Source organism: Thunnus thynnus, chromosome 2, assembly GCF_963924715.1.
Source record: "Thunnus thynnus chromosome 2, fThuThy2.1, whole genome shotgun sequence".
NCBI classification, from domain to species: Eukaryota; Metazoa; Chordata; class Actinopteri; order Scombriformes; family Scombridae; genus Thunnus; species Thunnus thynnus.
In genome coordinates, this window is record NC_089518.1 from 32889195 (window position 1) to 32906173 (window position 16979).

A 16979-nucleotide genomic window follows, 5' to 3' on the forward strand; every position below is an offset into this window, starting at 1 on the left:
TTTCATTGAAATTGCAAGCAACACCTGCTTACAATCTTTTGTCACAGGTCGCATATGACTTTGAGCAGCTCAACCATTCTTAGATTCTTTCATTGAATAATGTTTAGAGGGTCTGAATAGGTAAAACTATCCAGTATTTGCCAAGAAAAATCCAAGGATTGTTGAAGTAATAGTTCAACATTATGGGAAATACACTTAATCAGTTTCTGGCGGAGAGTTGAGTCGTAAGATCGATGCTACTTTCATATCTGTCTATTTAATTATAAAGCTATGGTCAGCAGCCAGTTAGCTTAGCTTAGCACAAAGACTGGAAACAGCTAGCCTGGCTCTGTCCAAAGGTAACAAAATCCTCCTACCAGCACCTCTAAAGTGCACAAATTTACATGTTATATCTTGTTTATTTAATCTGTACAAAAACCAAAATGTAAAAATGACAATTTGTCATTGAAGGGGAGCTTATGCGCTGGAGTATTACTTAGCCACAAACAGTTGCAAGACAATGAGCGGAGTTACTGCTCCAAGCAAAGAAAAGGTCACAATTGGCACATAAGCCTTTTAAATGACAAATTGCCATATTTACATCTCTGTTTTTGTATGGCTTAAACAAACATGGTCTAACTTTATTCCTGTCTACAGTATTTTGTAACCTGGGGTAAGGTTAGGTTAACTGTCTTCAGGTTGCAGCTCCATATTTAACCGAAAGATATGAGAATGGTATCAATCTTCTCATCTAACTTATGGTAGGAAAGCAAATGACTTACTTTAATCTTCTTCTAACCCCAGGCAGGGAACCACAAAGATAGATAGGGACATAAGTTATCCTTGCAAGTGCAAACAGGAAAACAGCTTGCTATTGAATTTAAAATGGATCACTTTAAAGGTGAGCCACCTTAATGTAACAGCAACACTGCCAGCTTCATCAAAAAGCCGCCCCAGCCTCCATTTCAATGGGATGTTGCATCATATACATAAACAAGAGAAGCACAAGCATGTGTGTGATGCACTATGGGACTCTCGCCACCGCTTTCACTGGAGCCATGCATCTCCAGTCTGCCAGTAAGACCGGTCATTCTAGGAACATCAAGAAACAAAATAATTCCCCGCTGATTAACCAGCTCGAGCTTGTTCGCGACACCAACACCATCAGCTACATCATTACCGGCTTACGGAGCAACTCAATTACGCCTCATCTTGACAGCTCTGACAGGATTCAGCTTCCACTTGTGTGTACATTTGTGTGAAGGGTCTAAGCAGCTGCCAAGTGAACAACGGCAGGCCGCAGTCAGACAAAACAGCATGTGGGAGTCTGGATGAGTTCTTTTACAAAGCCTCTAAATTCAGGTGTTTTACTGGATGATAGATCATATACATTATGGATAAGAGTCGGTGTTTAACTAACGCACAGTATGAAGTGTGCTGCATGGATGAAGAGTCATTCTCATATCATAGGTTGCATAAAGGCACTTAGCTGCTCCACCGATACAACTACCACACGTCATCTGTAACCTTCAGCTACATTTTCACTCTTTTCCTCTTGGCATACTATGTGTGAATGTGCGTATACATCTCTGCGTGTGTGTGTGTGTGTGCGTGCATATCACTCGAGCACATGATTATCCCTCAGCGCAGGATGAAAAACACTTTTGCTGTTAATACAATTCAGCTTGATGTGACACTGCAGTCTACCAGGACAATGAAAGCACTTCAGTATAATTGTTTTAGACGCTCCGTCACAAAAGCAACAGCGGCAGGTTTTCTGCAGTGCATTGATAAACTGCTGCATGACTGTAGCAGTTAAAGGAAAAGTCTGCTGCGTTTAAGAATTCATATTTGCACATGCCCGCATTTTTACTTCGTCTTCATACCACACAGACATGTCCTGGATTCTTCTGACAGAGTTGTTCACGTTCGTATGAATGCATCTGGATGGTGCTAAACCACATTAATAACACAATATCCAGATCAATCAGTGCAATCCAGGAGTTATGTCTCTGTTTTGTTTGTTTTGGAGAGCCTGTCTGCCCTCAACCTGACTAATCCACTTCCCCTGAGGGTCCTGCTTTTACCAGAATGCCTTTGCACTAATCTCCAGAGCACGAACATGTTGCATCAACCATAAACTTCCATCTCCTTCGATACATTTCTCCTGTTAAACATGAGCACAAAACTGCACATCTAAAAAGAACTTGACTTGTACAGTACTCTGACTCTTTGACCAGTGGCCAGTTAGCATGTGACCAGTTTTCTGCTAATATACTCTATGGCAACTCCAGACTTTTAACAAGTAATCTGTGGTTGTAAGAAAAAACAGACCACTAAACAGCAATGAAAGCTTAACTAACTGCTGTGTCTTTACTGTAAGTACACAAGGGTTTTAGGGTGGATTTTTCCTTTTGGTGTTGTCAGGTTTCACATCCAGTTTGACCTTTTAATTGCACAGTCTAAACATATTAGGGGCATCTGGCCAAAATATAGCAAAAAACAGCATGAAAACAGTCATCTCTCTTACATTTACAACATAGGGACAGACTTCTTGTAGAGGCATGAAATTATTGTTTTACTGTACAGTAAATATGGCACAGCTGACTTAAACTAAACATAAACTTGGCCTTTTTTCTCCCCAGTGTTATGAGGGGGAATACCATTGCTTTAAATACTTTGTTAATACATAGGTACACATGGGAGTACTTACGCACTAGCCCAGATGGTGGACCCTCTAATTTGAAATCCAAGGGTATAATTAAGAGACAAAAAAATTAAAAAGGAAAGCATGAGGATTTGCTGCTTCGACATGAAACGCGGCACAAATTACAGCAAGGAGAAGCTTGGTTTGTGTGGTCATCATTATTAGATATTCACATTAAAACAAATTTTTCTCTGGGACGGCAGCTTTGAATGGTGATCCGGCTGTAACTTTGAAGCCCTGCAGACAGACTCGAGCATATCCCTGCGTATTAGTCTGAACTTGATGGCAAATTAAATGGATGTTAATCAGATGACTACGCTGAGGGTTTCAAGTTCATTTCGAGGGGAACTGATGTCTGTATGGGTCAACTAAAAACGCATAACCTGCAGTGCAGTGTAGCCAAAATAATTTATTTATTATGGAGATTAAAAAAGGACATAGGGCTTTTTTTTATTTGACCATATCCATTGAAAATATGGTAAATCAAATAAGACTTTACTGTGATCGATCAGCTACGATGCCGAGCTGATGCAGAGCAGGTAAACACAGCAGGACAAGAAGCGCAGAGTGTGCTGGAGACTGGGAGTCAGTGCGTAAAAGCTGCAGGTTTGGATTGCAAGCCCGTCGAAGCGTTTAAAACAACTTAACACGGGTTTCTGGTTATTTCTAAGCCTTTTATAGATTTACATGCACCTCCACTTCGGGGGGATTCTGTCTATAAGTCTGAGGACACCTTTGGATACGGTATGGACTAGAAGTGTTTACCCTGTAGGTGTGGAGAGCCACTCCGCTAAAAATACCTCAACATTCTGTCTTTAAACTCATCGAATAACAACAAACCAATTTCCTTTTTTTTTTTGCTTTGGCTGCCCTCTTGAAACCTCCAAATTAAAGACCTCATGCAGTTTGGGAAGCAGCAGTGCCGTAGTGGGATTTGAACCAAAAGCGATGAATGAAGTTACTGCGATTGCGATCTGTGACATGCTCGATGAGAAATGAGCAAACATCGCTATAACATTCAAATATATACCTCAATGTTTCTGTTTGAACTAACAGTGACACATTTGGGAAGTCAACAATGATCTTGTCGTACTTTTCCTATCCGGCGCGTAAAAGAGCAACTTTGGAGACGCTGCCGACAACGTAGATATTTATCGGGAAGACATCCCCGAGAAAGGACGCAAACAACAGGGAGGAAAAGTTTTAACTCACCGGTCTCGAAATGATTGAAAGCCGCGGAAGAAATAAACCCCGCGAGAAGAAGAGCAGAGGTGACTGTCCAGGAATCCATCGTGTGATTAAAGAGTCTGAACTGGCTCTCAGGTGAAGTGCAGCCTGACGGACGGATGCGCAGACCGGCGGGCTGCTGGACTGGCTGACTGACTGTCCGGGTCTGTGCAGTAGTCGCACTTTGGTCGACGTTAAAAGTCCCTGAACTTCAAGGCAGGTCCTTCAGCTGCAACTACTACACTGACACCACAAAGACGGGACTAGATAGTAGAAAGCAGGGATCCTATTTCCAACCCATGTGACAGGAAATAGGGGCAATAGATTCAACCTGCAGCGCTGGGGAAGCAACAGAAAGAAAAGGGGAGGTGGAGGGAGGGTGGCGGTGCTGGGGTTGGAGGCTGGACTCAGTGCTGCAATGAACAGCAGGTTAGTAAAGTGTAAACCGCCTTCTCCTCTTAAAGACTGCATATTCCTATTGTAATAACGTTATAATACAACAGAACATCATAGGAATATTATAGGCATTTCATAAGGTAAAAACTAAAGCACCAAAAGTTCATTATGTATTCACTATTAGGTCCCTATAGTGATTACAGGCATTCAAGAGATACCACAGAACACCAGAACCATAAACTTTGACAGTTATTGGAGTACCAGAGACACACAATAAGTCCCCTGTGGAATATTATGGGTGTATTGTGTTGATTTTTATGGTGAGGTTTAAATCTACTTGGGGGTCAATTAGGTTTGGGAACCTCTGGGCTATGACATGCATGCTCAGTACTAAACTGCACACAAAGACCTCAGCAATACACCATGTTTATGGCTATAGTATAGAAAAGAGAGGAAATTGAATGAGGAGGATTTGTACATGATCCTGCATTGTATCATGTTGATTTATGTTGAAATTATTTTACTTGTTAACTATTTCCTGAAGCAGAAATTCAAAATTTGTTCCAGCTGGTGGAAAGGAACTTCAAAAACAGTCTATATGTTGTTTAATATTGTCTGTGTTTTTGCTAACATGTATTAAATAGAAGTAAAAACCTTCGGTGGGAATAACTGGGAGTCAAACACATCTTTCTTTGTGTGAATGCATCTTTCACAGTATTTTTCTTAAGTTTTATTTCTCCAACTGAGTTGCATTAAAAAAAATGAACAAATTATTTTCATGTCAATTTCAGGCATTCATTTAAAGACTAATAATATTGCATAAATGTCTTTCCTAAAGGAAACTCAATAGATTTAAATGTACAATCAGGATGTGGAAAAATACTAATTGTACTCCTTGAATGACGTCACATCCATTATAGCTTTTCTTATCTCGTTCACTAGATAGAAACAGGTGCACAGAGTGTGAGCTTCTCACCTCTTTTCTATCTCAGACTGGCAATCTCTTCCCATCTTAAGTGTAAAACAGCACCCTCGTGTGTTTCACTGCAAGTATCATGCAGCACTATGAAGAGGTGTCCAAACCAAAGGCAGCCAGGATCCTAAAAATAGAAAATACAGTATGATCTCACCACTCTCGAAGAAAGTAAGTCCAACATTTATTTTGCCAAAACCGACAGGGTTGAGATGGAGTGCACTGGGAAAGTAATCTAGCATGACGTGTGCCCTTTTGAGAAATGTAAGTGTGTGGCCCAGAGATAGTAAAAAAAAAAAAAAACTCACTTAGATTACAGTGAAATTAGGTATTATAATCATACTGACATTTTGCTATGACTGAGCTGTCATCAACCTTTCCTGAAACTGCATGACAGCTGTTTTTTTAGTCTAAAGTTACTATCTGACATTATATGCACCAAATCTCAAATAAGGGGTGGAGTGTAAGTACAGTTACACAAGCGCTGTACTTCAGAATGATTCTGAGGTACTCACACTTTACTTGAGTATTTTCAGTGCCTACTACTTCACCTCTGTACTTCTTTTTCAGAAATATTAGACCATTTATTTCAAAGCTACTAGTTACTTTGCAGATTAATATTTTACATACCACCAAAACATGTGATTAGTTCATAAAATATAATTAATTTTTATATACAGTATGAGCTCAACCTCACTTAGCTAGAACTTTAAAATGTGTCTAACCCATGTATGCATCTGTATATTGATAATAATCAATAATTTAATGTGTAATAATATTACACTACGACATTACTTTTGATATTTAAAGTATATATGGCAGGTAAGACTTGAATAGGGCTGCAACTAACAATTATTTTCATCATCTATTAATCAATCTAGCAATTATTTTCTCAATTAAATTCCGAGAACCCATAGTGATAGTTCCATATGTCTTATTCATGTTTTTTTTCTCACCAACAGTTCAAAACCCAAGGAGATTCACTATACTCATAAGAAAACCACAAAATATTCACATTAGAAGTCGGTTAAACAGATGAATTTTCTGTTTATGAACTGATTAATTTCTAGACTTCTGACTTTTTCTTGTAAATCATCTGAATACATCTTCCACCACTGTATTCTATATATTATTATCAATATTTATCCAGGATAGAGTCTGTGCTCATACAGAGCTGACTTAATGCCCTCAGATTGAGGGAAAGTAGATGTGTCCATATGAAAATGAACCTGAATTGGAGTCATTACCTCCCATCTTCCCTGCTATCAGTCTGTGATGTTGTGATGCAGTTGTGGTAGCAAGGCTCCCTTTGTCTTCTTTGTCTCTCTCTTTCTGTGTGTGTGTGTGCGTGCATGTGTGTGTATATGTGTGTGTGTGTGTGTGTGTGTGTGATCACATGTTGGGCTTGTCTGAACAGGCTGCCCGGCCACATTCCTTGTGGTCTGCTGGAGTTACTGTAATTCTGTTCTGTATGTTTGCTCTTGCCAGATAAAACTCAGCACTTCCACACACGACATTCACACTTTATTTTTTGGCATTTTGCCGTTCAGACAGGTCCGACTGTAGGTTGAAAACGTCAGACAACAGGTATTCAAAGTTCCTCAAAGTACCGTGTGTGTGCATTTTTAGCATGGGTGTCCGCAGCGAGAGCTGAGCCCTTCACCCTGCCAGTGTGTTCTACCTGATGAGTTATGCGAGACGGAGGCTGGAGGTCACAGCAAGAATAATCCACTGACATGTATCAGAAAGTACACTGGTATCCCTGACCTGCCTACCGATGGGAAGTTATGCATAGTTGAATTAGAAGTTGGCCCAGATACTTTGAATTCACGAATTCAGGAGCCAAGACTATGTCATGTCCTTGTTCTCTCCTGGGTAAACATGAGTGCCTGTCCCTGAATTTTAATGCCACATTTCTCCCCTTTGTGGTCAAAGCTATTCCTCTTTCCATGCTTTTGTTGTTGGCATCCATCTGTGCTCGCAATGTACCCGAGGCGCTTTTTTAGTATGACTTTTCTTCCCGATACGTCATTTAATTTCATCCGGGAGAGAGAGAGAGCACAGAATTTAAAGGGTCAGTTAACCCTAATTGCAAAAATAAAAAACAAACCCATATTCCCTCAGTTTCCTGCAGTGGTATCTAGCTATGAAGACAGTTTTTCTGTTTATTATTCCAGGTTTTGAGTTACTGACATTTCTGCAACCACTTCAATACAATAAAAAAAGAATGACATTTAATTTGTGGTGCTCACAGCATTGCAATTTTTAAAAAAAGTTCTATATGTAAGAATCAGAAATTCCTCACTAGTGACACCAGTGGCCATTAAGTGAGCTGCAGTTAGCATCCTGTTGCTTGCGCTCGTGCACGTGCTCGCACTCTGTCAGCGCGAGCGAGCAGCTGCGCGAGACTGCGGGGTTTTTTTTCCTCACTTACACTTCCCATAATAACTCATAAGATCTCTAACATTTTGTTTTGCACTGTTCTTCATCAAAGCATCTCTCACTCCCAGTCAGTCTCTTTTCGAAACACTGTGTCCCGGTTATTCATGATAATCCACAGACCTCGCTGTGAACACTGTTCACAGGAAATTAATCTGCAATTATTTCCACAATCAATTAATCATTTGAGTCACTTTTCAAGCTAAAATGCCAAATGTTTAGCGGTTCCAGCAACTGAAAATTTGTAATGATTTGTTGCTATTCTTTGTCTTATATGATGGTACACAGAATATCTTTAGGTTTTGGACTGTTGGTTGAACACAACCTTGGGAAATTGTGATCAGCATTTTTCACTATTTCTGGCATAAAACAATGAATTTAGTTTAGCAGATTAATCGGTTTTGATAGAAATTGTTAGTTGGGTAGAGAGTAGTTCCATTGAGAACTGATCACAGTCCACTACTCTGTGGGTTATCCAGAGTAATATTGTTTCTGGAACACACGTTGCTGTTGAAACAATTTAACAGCGTACAATGGGAAGTTTTTCAAAAGCAATATATGGGAGGCAGCAGAAGGCTCAAAAGGATATCTTAAAACCTCAGTACATAAAACCAAAACTATATGTTGTTTGTTACTGAGTGAACTGATCCTTTAAAACTAGTGTGTTATGTGGTTGTAGACTTTGCTTCTGTGGCTAAAATTGGGCACTTGGGGAAATGAGTCTTGCACCCTGATGAAAAGACTTTTCTGTTATTTTTTTCTGTTTTGGCAGCAACGAGACAAGAATAAAGGATGATGATTTTGTCTCCTCCTCTGACATCACTAATGAGTCACTGTTTGCTGTCGGTATAATTCTCCTCACTACCAAAATAATCTCTGCCATCACTTGGCTCATTACATTAATTAAAAACAAAACAGACTGGCACACACTGACGCACAACGTCTTGCATCTACTCCTATGGGGGACACAGTGAGTCAATACAATTACTCAACCAAAGCATCTGGTTGTTGTCTGAAGTCTGTGCGACCCGGCCAACAACCCCCACGCAGCCACATCAGTGTCTATATGATCCACATCATTAGGGGTTGCAAACACAACACAACACACATTACAGTGTCACTCTCTGACCCCAGCAAAGCTCACTTGAAGTGGGATCCCCTTGACAAATGACTGCCTCTGGCTCTATCTGTACCAGTAACAACCCCCCAACCACCATCTTCTCTCAACTCTCATCCCCTACCCACACACACACACACAAACACACACACACACACCTGTACAGGCCCCTGAGCTTCCCCGTGTTCAAAGCCAAGATAAAAGCTAACGTTTACATCTAGCCACCTGCACATAACCAGCAGCCGCTGGAGCACCACAGCCCCTCCTCCTTCGTCTCTCTCCGCTGACACACACAGCCGTCATCCATCTTGCTTGGCCTCCCGGGCCTCTAATTAGGCTCCGGGTGGGTGACACCCTCAGGAATGTTTATTGTAACATCGCTCGGCTTTACATCCTTTGAAAGAAAGACAAAAAAAGAAGGAGAAAGAATAGAAAACAGACAGAGAAGCAGAGAATGAATGAGAGGTGAATGGAACGTGCATCTGTGTGCAAAAAGACTGTTTAAAATTACAAAAAAATTTGCTGTTTATTACAACTTGGGTCTTATTAATTCATCCATCATTTCTAACAGAAACAATAATATACTGCCCTAACCAACTGTTGAGATCTAGAAACATGACAGCAACACTACAAGAAAATCCAACAGAGCAAGAAACACAAGCAGTAAGACATCATACGCATAGTAAACAAGCAGTTCAGTACTTTCTTTGGAGTCAAAACTGAAAGTGAACACACTTGTTTATAATAATTCCCCATTGCACAAGACACCTATGGTAGGTATGTTGGTCAAAGTTGAACCAGAAAGTCATTCTATAAACTATGATGAATGTTTACAATGAACAGTGTGACAAATGAGTTTACTGTTCACCTTTGTTTACTCCTCCTGGCTAACCTAGGATTTCTTTTTGGTGATGTCACCATGTACTGAGATCTCATGTCTGTGTTAAAACAACAGTCAGGTGCCCATATAAACATTGAAACAGTTTTTGCTTGCTGTAATCATTCCTCCTGGTTATACTGGCCATTAAAAGATCTCTCTCTCTAACATGCTTCCAGGGGAAGAAATGAGGGACAAAACCTACAGTCCTTGATCTATAAAAAATACATTCAAATCTTTAGCCAAAGATAATATGAGGCTGCAGCAGTCAGCCAAATCAAGTGGATATCTTCCAAAGTTAGTCTTTTTAGTGAAAAATTCCCTCTTTGTGCTACTGTTCCTCCATCATAACTCAACAAGGAAACACTGGGGAACACAAAAAGAAACTTTTATGCTAAAATGACTGTAACTTTGGAAGAGATCTGTTTCATTTGGCTACGTGAGACAGCTGAAGCCTCGTATAAACTTCAGATAAACTTTACAATGTACTCTTGGACGGGGCTGGAAGTGCATTAGGAAGGGATCCCTTAGCAGCCAGTATGATGCAAGGAATGATTAGCAAGTTTCAGTGTCGTATAACTTTAACTTTAAGTCAACTAAACTTTTAGTTTAGTTTAGTTTAGTTTAGTTTAGTTTAGTTTAGTTTAGTTTAGTTTAGTTTAGTTTAGTTTAGTTTAGTTTAGTTTAGTTTAGTTTAGTTTAGTTCAGTTTAGTTTAGTTAAGTTAAGGACACAAACTAATACATTGGAACTATCTTAACATAACAGATGAATAAATAACATAAAGTCATAATAATAATTGTAAAAACCAGAGTTATCCTTTAAGATCCAGCCTACATGTGTTGATGTGACGGCATTCCATTTGAACATCTGTATGTGTTGTTGTGTTCGTCCGTTTGGACAGAGGAGAAGAGGAGGCGTAAACGCGTAGTACACAAGATGAGAGCGGCCAGTAGAGAATCAACATCAGAAACCATCTTTTGACCACAGCGGATGCTAGCCACCGTCATGCTCTTGTGCCTTGTCCATCTGCCTCAAAGGGGAAAAACACCGAAGGCCTCAAAAGTTTCAAAACCAAACCAAAAACCAAACCTGAAAATCTCAGTCCTTGTAAACCAGAACCTGGTTTCTGCATAAGTAATCATTCCAGTTTTTGTGAAATCCTGTAAAAGTGACTAATTTATTGGGTGATGCTGTAAAATTTATTGGAAAGTGGGTGGCAGAATTGGCAGAGCTGCTGAGAAACTGTTGATAAAAAATGATAAAGATTCATTAGTTGTGATTCAATCAGATTCACTTAGATGCAATTTTGAATATCTTTAAGCCCTAATGGTATATTTCTCTGAGAACCCATACGTCTTTATCGTACACAAAAGCTATTAAAATACAATGGATACAAATTAAGTTATCTGATGCAAAAACATTGATAAATATACAGTACATGTTCAATAACATTCGTAAAAGCCTACCCAATAATTGATTTTTTTTTGTCTGCTTGTTGGCTGCTTGTTGTTCACAACAAAGGCCAACTGTTGGCTTGTTGGCTTTGTGCTGTGTTAGCAAAAAGTAGTCTATTTACACTAGCGAATGAAAGCAACATAAACATTCATTTGGAGTTGTGTTTATTCCCTTATTATTCCCTTCCCTTATTCTCTTGAAATTCACTGACCTTTTAGCTCTCACCAACTTCTGAAGCAAAAATCTAACTCAAAAATCTGGCTCTGTAGCTGCTAAATGTTCCACTATGTTCACCAACTAGTCACTCACTTTGTCTCTGAGAGCTTTTTCACTGAAAACAGATGGAAGAGTGAACCAAAGTATCAAGCTTAAATACTGGAACTGAGCGGAACAGGACAATTCTCTGTGGGTTTGTCAGTATGAGTGACCCCTTTTAAATGACATGTAGTCATTTTATCTAATATAATACATTTATTAGTGCAGCTAATAAATAGTGAGCTACTGACCTATTGGGGTAACATACTTAAAAGTCCATTTGATATGTGGTCTATCGATGAACATCTGTTCTTCACTGACTGGAAGACTGCATAACTTTGTCATTCCTGATACTTGTGATTAATACAATGGAAACACATAAAAAGGCACATCTGATGTATCCTTTACTGCCAAAAAAGATAAGAATATCATGGCTAAAACCATCACAATCATCATCCTTCCAAGAAATATTTTGATATTAACTCATCACAGACCAGGAAAAGAGCCACAAGCCAGAAGGTTGTTGGCCAGCGATGCCACACTTCCTGCCATCAAACAATGTCCCCACCCAGTGCGCCGGTTTGTGGGAACCATCCTGAGATGAATCTTTGTTGTGGCTGACAATGACAGCAACTGACTCACCCTCAAAAAGCTGCTAACAGGAAAAGAGCATCAGCACTATTTCATACCCACTTGAAGAACCATATGGAGCACAAAGGACCACAGAGCCGTAATACCAAAGCTGAAATTAAGCTTTTAAACAACAACATGAGTATTGCCCCTGAATCACTGGGCTGGAATGACACTTAATTCAGATCTTAAATATTAGACTTATTTGGAAATAGCTAGTCTGGGAAAATTCTAGGATAAATAAAATGATCTGAAAGTTTTCTTTACATTTGGAAGTGGTGCGTTTTCTTTTGAGAGTTGTCTGACCCTGGTCTTCAAAGGACTGTAGAAAGTGGTCATCACACTAAATCAACTACAATCCAAGTGCTGCTTTTGAGCACAAACAACTTCGGGGGTTTCAGCTTTGTGGGGTATATTGAGGCCAGACTTGTTTTTACACTCTACCTCTTTTTTTTTTCCATGTCAAACTCGACAACACTGCAAACATCCTCTGATTGGTGTCTTTTTTGTTTCATCCATTCAGGGAACGCAATGTGAGAACCACAACCCACCATATGCGAAGTGTGAACTGCTGATGAGAAACACACTTAGACGATGTAAACTTTGGTATGGCTACATTGTTTACAAGAGTTTAACGAACAGAAGATGAAAAGCATCTTGACGTCATATTTCATTTCAGCAGCTTAACATTTTGTGGCCAAGTGAAAACAGAATCGCAGTTCTATAGCGTCACACATCCACACTGATATAATCCATGAACAGAGTTTCAGGCTTAGAATCTGGGAACAAATGTATGTTTACAGGTTTGCGGTTTCAAGACAAAAAAGGTGATCCCCTGCACAGTCGCTGCTAATACACCGTGTTGTGCTGATGTTTGGCAGGTCTCCCACCACATCTCAGTCCCAATTATGAAATGAAACCATTTCGGGGAAACTGTGTCCTCCATGCAATCTTCAAACGCTCAATTCAGAAAGCATGACAAATCCTTGCCTGCAAATCATAGTGAAACTGAAGGAAAAGCAAGTTGGAAGATTTCAGTTTGTATCCAGAGATTCACACTGTGCTGCACAGAAACACAACGCAGGCACAGCAGCAAGAGATTACTGCAGATTATATTTGACTTGGATACATTCGAACTTGCTAGATTTGTAGTAAATCACTGAACTTCTGAAGAAACATACATGTTGAATGCGCACAAAAAATAGTAAGGTAAAATCTGAAATCATATAATCACCGAATGATCTTAAGTGAAATTTCTAAACCCATTTCAAATAATTCTCCCTGTTGATTCAGCTTACAGTCATAGTCCTGCACACATGGGACTTGGCCAAGAAAATGAACAGGGCAAAGTGCCAGGGTGTTTGCAGACTGTTTGCAGCCTTGGCAGTCCTACATTTCAAGTCAGCACCAAGGGAATATACATGTTGCAGACGTTGCTAAAGGACAGTTGAAAGAAAAATGTAATAAAAATAGATCACACTAAAAGTTCAAGCTATTGCATTCAAAAGATGCCATACAATTTGATGATAAAAGAAGGTTAAATGATTATTTTCATTATTGAGTCATTTCCTGATTAATCAACTGATTATTTAGTCTAAAAAAGTGAAAAAAAATGGCTATCACACTTCCTCAGAGTCTGAGGTGATGTCTTGAAATCGCTCTCTTTGTCTGGCCAACAATCCAAGACCCAAAGATGTTTAATTTATTTATATAAACAGAAGAAAGCAGAAAATTGGAAACAGTTTTGCTTGAAAAATGACTGAAATGATTAATTGATTATCAGAAGAGTTCACATTTTCTTTCGATTGACTCAGCAACTAATTGTTTCAACTCTATAATTTACAGTTTTCATTTAATTTGTTGAAAAACTGAACTTAAAGGTTGAGTTTGAACAAGGAAAAAAATGCATTTAACCCTTTAACATCCACTAGGTCGCTGGTGAACCGCTTAAGCCAGTTGTCAGCAGTAGCATCACACAGTAATGAGTCAAAGCAATTGGTACAATTTGGCCAATTGAGGATGATTGGAGAGGTTCAGGAACAACGGTGACACCACAAACTAAAAACTCTTTAGCTCCCATAAGGTTAGGCCTAGAGGTTGACAAGATGTTGAAGGTATAAGGACCAAAAACACTTTTTTGAGCCTTATTTGAACTGATGTAGTTTTGTTTGTGTTTTAGCCACATGCTAAACAAACACATTTCCAGAAACTAGAAGATGTCACTTGTCAAATGAAGTCTAATACATGCACCGTGGCCTTACAGTTCTTCTGTTATAAGCTTTTCCATTTGGGTATGCCAAATTCAAATATTCAAAAATTCTATAAAAAGGGTGGATGTTAAGGGGTTAAAATACCTGCACAGTGTACTAGATGTGTATTTCATAAACTGCATAAACACAATCAAAACCACTAACCACTGCTGAGCAATTTAGAAGGAATTCTAAATGATAGGACTGAAAAAACTGACACTCCTCTTTAGATTAATAAATACGAATAACAAGAAATTAACCTGATGATACCGTGATGGCTGTGTCTTCTCAATTAGCACAGGGCAGAGTGGGGACGAGGATATGAATACTTATGAGATCTTTGACCTTGCGGGTTCAGACACACTGAGGAAAGGAGAACAAACAACGAATCACAGTGGGGAGAATTCATAATAAGACAGAGAGAGAAAAAATAAGGACCTTCAATAACCCCATGAGATGAATCGCACACTCACAAGCAGGTATATGCACAGACACACACAAGCAAGTGTGTCTAGACGGTAAACAACATCTGCCTCTAGGGTGTAAGAATGTGGGCTAACTAGATACAAAACTAAGTGCAGAAGTCTTAAAAGGGGGCTAACGTCTACATAAACTATTGTGAATCTGTCATCTCATGCACTCATTAAAATCAATAAAATACGCTAAACTTAGCAGACAAACATCCAACGACCATAGAGGATAGTAAAAGAGACTGCCACGTTGCAATCACAGAATATTAAGATGTTCTTAATTAAGGCGCTAATGTCAGTAAATGTAAAAGATGAGACAGAGGCAAGTCTGAGCAATGTTCAACTGATATGGTTTCATTTGAAAGTTGTGTGCACTGTGTGTGTCTGTGCTACTACTGACTGCAGACTGTATGCTCACCCACACACAGACACACACACACAAACAAATCCTCAGATGAAACTCCACGTACACAGAGCAGAGATTTAATTCCTTCTTTATCATATCTGTGCATCGTACAAGTTCCATGGTGCATGATAAGGAGAAAAAAGGGGGAAAACGCAAACAAAGCGTGGAGGAATATATTCCTTTTGAAGTTGGCTTTCTTCTTGAAACTAGCTTTGGCGTAACGCGGCTAGTTAAGCAGATCATTAAGCGTAATGGTTGGGGAGAGGATTGCAGAGCTTTATCTCTGATGGCAAGAACAAAGTTCCTGATGATCTGGGGGATTCTGGAGCTGGATTTGATGGGAATTCCCATGCCTGCTGGAACAGTTTACTTTGAAACATTTTGATCTGTGCTAACAGACAGGTGCTATCATAAATCTAGAGTCAGAGAATTAATGGCTCAGCTTTACATACAGAGACTTAAGGTATATGGGGATGAAGTTATGCTTGGAAAGATTATATGTAGTGATTGAGGGTTCTGATGTCTTTGAAATCTGTGATAGAAATGCTGCGGTGATATGTAACAGTAAATAAATGACTTGAAGAAATGCAATTTAAATGACAGAAGATTAACTTTGTTTTTTGAAAAACCTGTTGCTGAAAATACAACATATGTCGAAACCTGCAACATCTACTGCTGAGGCCAGCTCAAGCTAAAACAGGACCACACAACAATAAAACATGTGGCTGTAAATGGGATCTGATCTGGGTGGGTTCTGAATGGGTTCTGAACCAAATCTAAAGTGTTGCAGGTTGCCTTCAGCTATAGTAAAGAGATATGGAGACCTGTGATGGGAGTTCACGGGGAAAATGAGTTTATGTCTGTAAGGACTGAACTTCTTCAAAGGAAAACAAATAACCAGGATAGAGCACAACTTCATCTTTCCATGCCGTGAAGACGTGCCATGATGCACATCTTTATTCATGAGAGCAGTTGATCCATGCATAAAGGCTCCATTTTGAAAATGGCTTGTATCCCTTTCAAGTTGAGAAATCAGAGGGGAATGTTGTTTGAGGATTATCGCCACTAAAATGATTTCTCAGGATGAGAATGAGCTTTGAAAATATTTCCTCTCCAGGCAAATAAAAGGCGCACACAAACAATTCTTTATTTATTTTCTCTTCTCACTTCTCTTTTGTCAGTGCCCTACACTGCTTTGCATTTGAATCACTCCAAATCGGGAAATCGCTTCCACCCAGTTCTTGTGTTTATGAAAACACAAGTTTCCAAGAGCCTGCAATGAATTTATATTTGGTACAAGCTGCGTAGTGCATCTCACTCCCCTGGCAACGTGCCCCTCCACAAGCTTTCCATAGAGGTTTGTCCCCCCGGTTTCCACAGTGCCGACTGATTGATTTGCTCTTTAATGGCTTCCTGTGTTGGGCATGGTCTAGAACGAACATCTGTAAGGGTGGATTGGGCATGCTGGGTCTGTTTTGCTCTTCTACGTTCATCTGTGGTGTAATAAAGTGAGGTATCTGCCTTTTCTGTGGCCTGGGAGAATGACGTGCTCCATTATAAAAAGAACTGACTCCAATGAAAAATGAGCCTTGGGTCCTAACGGCCGTTGGTCGCTGAGTGGATTACAGTGCCTCAGAGAACAAAGTTCAGCCGCTGATGTTGATGACTGAGAAGGGGGAACACTAGTTGCTGGCCTGTGAGTGATAAAATTATACTGAGTGTTAATGTCAAGAGCAGTTTGTGTTTGAAGGGCTACTTCTATGAATCCTCACAGAAGCTGAGGTTCAGCTTTGGGTC

General features: G+C 39.6%; 1 protein-coding gene across 2 annotated transcripts in view; it reads right to left on the reverse strand.

Annotated features, from left to right (window-relative positions):
- Window positions 1-4796, reverse strand: part of kremen1 (kringle containing transmembrane protein 1) — a 61371-nt gene extending 56575 nt beyond the window's left edge. For both annotated transcript variants that reach the window (XM_067570664.1, XM_067570660.1), the window contains exon 1: window positions 3899-4796. In XM_067570664.1, coding sequence (XP_067426765.1) covers window positions 3899-3977 — 79 coding nt within the window. In that variant the 5' untranslated portion in view covers window positions 3978-4796. The remainder of the gene's footprint in view (window positions 1-3898) is intronic.
- Between the last annotated feature and the right edge of the window lie 12183 nt (window positions 4797-16979).